Raw genomic sequence first — 7,036 nt, forward strand, 5'->3', positions numbered from 1 at the left:
CATAACATAGTACTATTTTAATGGTTTGTAATAGTACATTTCTATATATTTATTTATACTATTCTTCACATCATTACATGCATGCTATATAAGTATAAACACTTCATTTTCAGAAAGAGAAATAATAGACCTAAACTTGCAAGATTTTACACTCATTACTATCTAAGGTTGATGGGGCAGTTATGTATTGCCATTTTTTCAGTGCAGAGTAGAATTGGAATATACAGAACTTTTATATATACTTGAGTATTCAAATCAACAATAATATGTATTAAACAAGACTTTTAAGTGTATCTGAAATACCAATGTTCTAGTAACTTTAACCGTTAATTTTAATTATAAAAAATATATATAATATATATTAATTAAAATTAGCGGTTAAAATTACTAAAAGATCAGTATTTTAGGTATATTTAAATTTTTTTCTTAAATATAATAAAATGTATATATATACAATTCTAATCCTCAGGATCAGAATCAGCATCAATTGGGCATGTTCCATCATCAAAAGTGGCTAGTGGGTTGAACTCTATTGAGTTAGGATCTGTGCACCCTGGAACAAGATCTAGATTGCATCTATCACCCTGCATTGTGAAATTATATACTTAATCAAAAAGGTTTAGCAATCAATTACATATATAAATCAAATGAAGATGCTATAATGTCTTTGCACTTACCCCTTCTAACGATAAGTTACCAGTTATAGCACATCTGGTCATGACTACACTTGTGTCTGGGAATATTGCTTTCTCACATGCTCCATCTTTACTCAGTTCCTCTGCCAATCCCTACACCAAAGTCACAAATTAAATACAGAAAAGTATAGTATAGGTAGAAAATGAAAATATTAAACAATGTGAACAATAAATATATCAAATGTTCAATTCATTAAGTGTGCAGATGGTTATTCTAATATTAAGATTTAAGTGAGTAATTTGGAATGTAGTGTGTTTTATTTGAATTTGGCCAATTTTAGGGCCCATTGTTCAACAAAGTACCTAACATAACCCATTTAAGATCATGTTAACTAAATTATCATAATAGCAAGTTAAACACTATATGTGTAGCTACCCCTTCTAATGATAAGTTATCAAGAAGTGAATTGATAAATTTAATAATATAGTCGAGTAGATTTTCACTTATCTACTAGAATTGCTCTTTCTTTTTGCTTATTATGACTTCTAACTTAGAAATTCTCGCAATTTATCTTAATTTAAGTGTTGGAGTCGAGAGTCCTACACAGTTACGTCTCCACGGTGAAAAATTACAAGTTTAGAATGAGAGGGTTAACAATAATTTCGTGTCTTCTATTACCCAATTTTACTAGAATATGGTTTGTGTAATCATATATCCGGACAACAATTATTTAATTTAATTTTTACTTATGTAGGAGTTTTTAACCATTTACAATCTCACAATAAAAAATAAAGAATTATGATTATTATTATTACCTCATTAAAGAATTCAATTGGCTTGTTCTGAAAACCTTTGGGAACTTGAAACTGCAACCTATATGGACCATCCCAGTCCACTCCATTTGTGAATGAGAAGATCAAGTTCAAAGCTATACACAAGAGAACAATAACAAGTTAACAACACCACAATGCAATCTAAATGGTTTTTCTCAAGAGTGTACACTTCCATTTTGAGAGAAATAAAATAAAGAGAAAATGACAAATAGATCCCTGACCTTTTGTCCTGCGGACATTTTTGTCCCTGACCATTGAAAAATATTTTTAAGTCTCTGACCTTCACAAAACTTGGACGGATCAGTCCCTCCGTCCAAATGCCTCCGTCAGAGACTGATCCGTCCAAGTTTTGTGAAGGTCAGAAACTTAAAAGTATTTTTCAATGGTTAGGGACGAAAATGTTCGCGGAACAAAAGGTCAGGACCTATTCGTCCTTTTCTCTAAAATAAATTTACCATGCTTAGGAATGCATATTTGGATGGTATAAATTGGCCTATCAGCTTTGCCTCTGTCTTTTCTTAGCATAGCCCTTGGCTCACCACCACACATAATTGGCTGATTAAAACCTCCTGAAAATTTTTACATAAAATTGGAAGAAGAGAAAAAAAAAGAAAAATGGAAATTTATCTATGTGGACTATTTATTCAAAAATGCAGTGACAACTAAATACTTGGTAAAAAACTAGTACCATTAAAAGCAACTCCAAATTCTTCATTAGGTGCAAGTTGAGCTGCTGCTGGATTGTAAAAAAGCTTTAGCTTTTCTCCCTGAAAGAAATAAAAAAATAAAAAGTTAAACTATTTCACTGAAATGTAATAATTCAGAATTAGTTATAATACAATGTGATAGTGTATGTTATGGTGGAAACTCAGGTGCAGTCGACTTCACGTGGAGTTGATAATTGAGAGTCTTTGGATGATTTGACTGATTTGACTAAATTTTTATCTAACAGCTCTCGGCTATTAACTTCACGTGAAGTCGACTGCACCTGAGTTTTCACCGTATGTTACACATACTGAAGTTGGAGGGAGGCCATTCATGGTTTTCCAATATACAGGTGCCCTCCCAAGTTCAAACATGGCCCATGATGGAAGCTTGTACCTAAAAAAGTTAAAATAAAATAAAATTATAGTTGAAATTAATCTGAATCAAAACCAAAATAGAAAATGTTATTTCAGTGAGAATTCATACTCCTGAATTTCCTGATTTGGAGTTGTTGCAACAGCAGCAGCAGCAGCACTAATCCTTTTACTTGCTTTCACATTTCTCTTCTTCATGGGGTAACATCTTGGTAGTGAAACATTGAGAAAATTATTGGCTGCATCACAAATGTTACACTGATTTAGATCATCTCATACACATTCTGTTACAAAGAATTCACATTTCCACTTATGAAATAAACAAAGGATTCTTAAACATGAAGGTTCTTATGAAATTTGTGTATTTTATATGTGATTTTCTATATATTATAACTCTATAAACATTATGAATGAAAATACTGACTATAAATATAGAATCATCACCTTTTTACCAGTTTAAGTAAAATAATTGCCATGAGTCATATAATAAGGTTGTTGGTGAAGATTATTAGCACATAACATATCTTAGCCTCATATCAAAGTTCATGTGAATTCAATTTCAATGTAATGATAATCTGTTATAGTTCCTACTTTGGTGGAGAAACTTGACACAAAATCTATAGTGTTTATATCTTCTAAAAGTCTTCGGACTTAAGGTGAAAATTCAAGCGCAGTCAGCTTCATGTGTAATTGATAGTTAAGAACCGTTAAATGATTTGACTGATTTGATTAAATTTTCATCTAACGACTTTCAGTTATAACTTCACGTGAAGTTGGTTGCTCCTGAGTTTCCAGAATTATATAATGATCATTATAATCAAAAGCTAAACTAAACTAAACATAACTAAACATGTGGCGTTTTAATTGATTCTTAAAATTACATAACTAAAATGAAATAAACGCGTATTAGAAGACTAACCAAGCGTGTTTTGAATGGTGGTAGGAGAAACACAAGGTTGCGTGGAATAACCAAACATTGATACATTTGTTGTTGCAGCCATCATTGAATCAAATCACTCACACTCTTTTTGTGCCTTCAAATTTGCTTTACTTCTCCACCACCCTCTTTCTCTTTGAGGTTAGAAAGAATGATGATGCAAAGTATAACTAAATCATCATATATCATATAGTAAGATATTTTAATAGCAAAGAGATATTTTTTAAGTTTGCGTGTGGGAAAGTGAGAAGTGGCAAATGGTAAGACACAACTATAACACCCTATTAAACCAAAATTTTGGAAAATAAAATAGAAATGAATCTTGTAATTAGTCTTTTTTCCATTATAAATAAATAACACCAATTTAAAAGAAAACATCAGAAGTTGTAGTAGTAATGAGGATAAAACAAAAAACAAAAAACAAAAGAAAACAAAAGGGTTATCTAAGCAATGAAAATATCTGGACCTTATTACTTTAGGGAAATCCCATTCATAGGCCAATAAACTTCAAGGATTGCCTTATCCTCCTATACTTTCTTTCTCCTTTTTTTTCTCCCACTTGCTTTATAACTTCATGCCACAATTTTCATGAAAAATTAATTAATTAACTAGTTAAATTAAAACTCCATTTTCCCCACAAGTGACTTCCACCACAAATTGTGGGTCACTTGCCACATCACAATCACCAAAATCAAACCCCAACAACATAAAACCCTCTTAAAAACCCAAACCCAAGATTCTCCTATTCTCCACCCACAAAATAGTACAATTTTTTAAGGCCTTATTCATTGTTTTTCATTTTAACAAAAACAAGGGTCTTTTAACAAAAAGGGTCATTTTTTTTTTCCCTTCATGGCTCTGATCACATCACAGCCTAAACACCCTCTTCTTAACCAAATTACCACTGTTCACTGTGCAATTCCAAGGTTGAACAAAACTGTGATTGGTCTTGGATCCTTCACAAACAATGTTAAAACCATTAAAGTTTGTAACTTTAACTCAAACCCAAGAAAATTCACTCTTCAAAATCACAACTTTATTACCTATAACAATAACAAGAAGCCAATAACAGCAGCAAATGCTGCATTTTCCTCAGAACCTTTGGTGCCACCAGAACAAGAACAACAAGAGCAAGGGCCATTGAGGAATCAGAGAAGGATTCTGCTATCTGATGTGGTTGTGGAGAGAGAGAGGAAAGTGTTATTTGGAAGGAAATGGAACTCATTGGATGTTGGAACTGCTGGTGTTGTTCTTGCCATGCATGTTCTTAGTCTCTTTGCACCATTTCAATTCAATTTCCATGCTCTTTGTGTTGCTTTGGCTTTGTATGTTGTGACTGGTCTATTTGGTATCACACTCTCTTTCCATAGAAACCTTTCTCATAGGAGCTTCAAGCTTCCCAAATGGCTTGAATATACATTTGCCTATTGTGGAGTTCTTGCTCTTCAGGTGCAATTCTTTTTCTTCTAATTCATCATTATTTTTAATTTCACTCAAATACATATTTTTATAAATGCTTGGGACTGAATTGAAGAAGAAAAATGATTTTTTTTTTCAGGGTAACCCAATTGATTGGGTTAGCACTCATAGGTACCATCACCAATTCTGTGATTCAGAGAGAGACCCTCATAGCCCCACTGAAGGATTCTGGTTCAGCCATATGAGTTGGCTATTTGATACAAATTCTATCATAGAAAGGGTATTATAGGAATTCCATTCATTTGAGTAATTTCAACTATTTTCCTATTTCTCTGTCTTTTTGTTAATTTCCCACATGTTAATTCAATAGTACATAAATTTTATTGTTGTTGAATGTATATGTTTGCAGTGTGGGGAGACAAACAATGTTGGTGATTTAGAGAAACAATCTTTTTATAGGTTTATAAGAAGTAGTTACATTGTTCATCCACTTGCTTTGGGAGCTCTTCTTTATGCCATTGGAGGATTTCCTTTTCTTGTTTGGGGAATGGTAACATAATTTTCTTTAATATCACTTATTTGAATAGATATATGACAAATTAAAATGAGGTCAATTTTGGAATGCAATGTCAAGTTGGCAATATCTTATTTTATACATTCAAAAAGTTGTGAAGTAAAGAAGTAAAATCAATCATATACTTTCCATTTTCAATTCATTTGTTATATGGTGGAAACTCAAGGTGCAGTAACTTCACGTTAAGTTGATAACTGAGAGCCGTTAGATGAAAATTTAGTCACATCAGTTAAATCATTTAACCGCTCTCAACTATCAACTTTACGTGAAGTTAACTGCACCTGAGTTTTATATATATGTTATCTACTTAAACTTTGTAGATATAGGGAGTATTTACTTGAAGCTTATGCATGAATTGGTTACATGAACACAGGGTGTGAGGATTGTTTGGGTGTACCACATAACTTGGTTGGTAAATTCAGCTTGCCATGTATGGGGGAATCAATCATGGAACACCAAGGACTTATCCAGAAACAATTGGTATTTCTATTTTCAATCTTTCAACTATGTTATAAGCTTATAATTTGATTGAACAAAATGAGGGGTATTGTGTATAATATCACCTAAATCTCATGGATATTAGGGTACTTTATCCTTAATTATTGTGCTAATTTTACATGTTATTTGATTAGGTGGGTGGCATTGCTTGCATTTGGTGAAGGTTGGCACAATAACCACCATGCATTTGAGTATTCAGCTAGACATGGCTTAGAGTGGTGGCAATTGGACATGACTTGGTATGTGGTTAGGTTCTTACAAGCAATTGGATTGGCCACTGATGTGAAGCTACCCTCTCAAAGTCACAAGCAAAAAATGGCATTCAATTGAATGGTGCAAGATTTCAAAGTAGCCACATGAAACATGGTTCTTTGTTCAAGTCCTATGTGGTATGAAGGGGAAAAAAGAAGGGTATATTAGTAATATTTTAAAAAAAGATAAACAAGTTGGGCAAATGAGGATTTGAGTGAGTGGTACTTTTGTTGATGGCAAAGTTGTTTTGTTAGGCAAGTAAAAGTTGCTTATAGTTTGGGAAGAGTTTCAGGTGTATCTGGAACACCGGTGTTCCAGTTGTTTTAACGGTTGATCTGAATTATAAAAAATATATATAATATATATTAATTGAAATCAACGGTTAAAATAACTGAAACACCGGTATATATTCTCCGATACACTTGAAATTTTTCCGTTTGTTTGTCCCCTTTTTTGGGCGTTACTTTCAGCATTCATGAATAATGAATGTATGATTTGACTATGTATAGGAAAATTATCAGGTGTACCGAGGAATATCGGTGTTCCAGTTGTTTTAACCGTTGATTTTAATTAATATATATTATATATATTTTTTATAATTAAGATCAACGGTTAAAACAACTGGAACACCGGTGTTCTCGGTACACCTGATAACCTTCCCTATGTATAAGGTCACTAATAGTTTAGATATAAAAAATTATAACCATTTTACTTAAAAAGGGGGTTAATGGTGAAATTAGTAGCTAAAAATGGAGTCATTTTTCAATTTTTTTTTGAAAAATTTTATTAATTAAATTAATCCTTTAAA

The 7,036-nt window shown here is 32.2% G+C and overlaps 2 protein-coding genes across 2 annotated transcripts; one reads left to right on the plus strand and one right to left on the minus strand.

Moving 5' to 3' along the window:
• On the minus strand, window positions 288-3,789 carry LOC107619352. The gene is made up of 9 exons (XM_021111231.1): window positions 3,468-3,789; window positions 2,661-2,787; window positions 2,486-2,570; window positions 2,158-2,236; window positions 1,925-2,038; window positions 1,452-1,564; window positions 678-788; window positions 447-584; window positions 288-413 (listed from the first exon to the last, which is right to left on the minus strand). Exons 1-8 carry the CDS (start codon window positions 3,550-3,552, stop codon window positions 459-461), a joined length of 840 nt encoding a protein of 279 aa, XP_020966890.1. The 5' UTR covers window positions 3,553-3,789; the 3' UTR covers window positions 288-413; window positions 447-458.
• LOC107619531 (palmitoyl-monogalactosyldiacylglycerol delta-7 desaturase, chloroplastic) lies at window positions 4,147-7,036 on the plus strand. The gene is made up of 6 exons (XM_021111230.1): window positions 4,147-4,934; window positions 5,044-5,184; window positions 5,314-5,454; window positions 5,852-5,958; window positions 6,111-6,303; window positions 6,706-7,036. The coding sequence occupies exons 1-6, from the start codon at window positions 4,338-4,340 to the stop codon at window positions 6,709-6,711; spliced, it is 1,185 nt and encodes a 394-aa protein (XP_020966889.1). The 5' UTR covers window positions 4,147-4,337; the 3' UTR covers window positions 6,712-7,036.

The sequence above is a fragment of the Arachis ipaensis genome, chromosome B09 (genome assembly GCF_000816755.2).
Source record: "Arachis ipaensis cultivar K30076 chromosome B09, Araip1.1, whole genome shotgun sequence".
NCBI lineage: Eukaryota > Viridiplantae > Streptophyta > Magnoliopsida > Fabales > Fabaceae > Arachis > Arachis ipaensis.

Bases quoted from the DNA above. Each gene is read 5' to 3' on its own strand.
- LOC107619352 (XM_021111231.1), bottom strand. From the start codon at position 3,552: ATGATGGCTGCAACAACAAATGTATCAATGTTTGGTTATTCCACGCAA. The intron at 2,571-2,660 runs GTATGAATTCTC...TAACTTTTTTAG, and splicing joins CCAAATCAGGAAATTCAGGA to GTACAAGCTTCCATCATGGG. The intron at 1,565-1,924 runs GTAAATTTATTT...TCTTGTGTATAG, and splicing joins AATATGCATTCCTAAGCATG to CTTTGAACTTGATCTTCTCA.
- LOC107619531 (XM_021111230.1), top strand. From the start codon at position 4,338: ATGGCTCTGATCACATCACAGCCTAAACACCCTCTTCTTAACCAAATT. The intron at 5,455-5,851 runs GTAACATAATTT...ACATGAACACAG, and splicing joins CTTTTCTTGTTTGGGGAATG to GGTGTGAGGATTGTTTGGGT. The intron at 5,959-6,110 runs GTATTTCTATTT...TTATTTGATTAG, and splicing joins GACTTATCCAGAAACAATTG to GTGGGTGGCATTGCTTGCAT.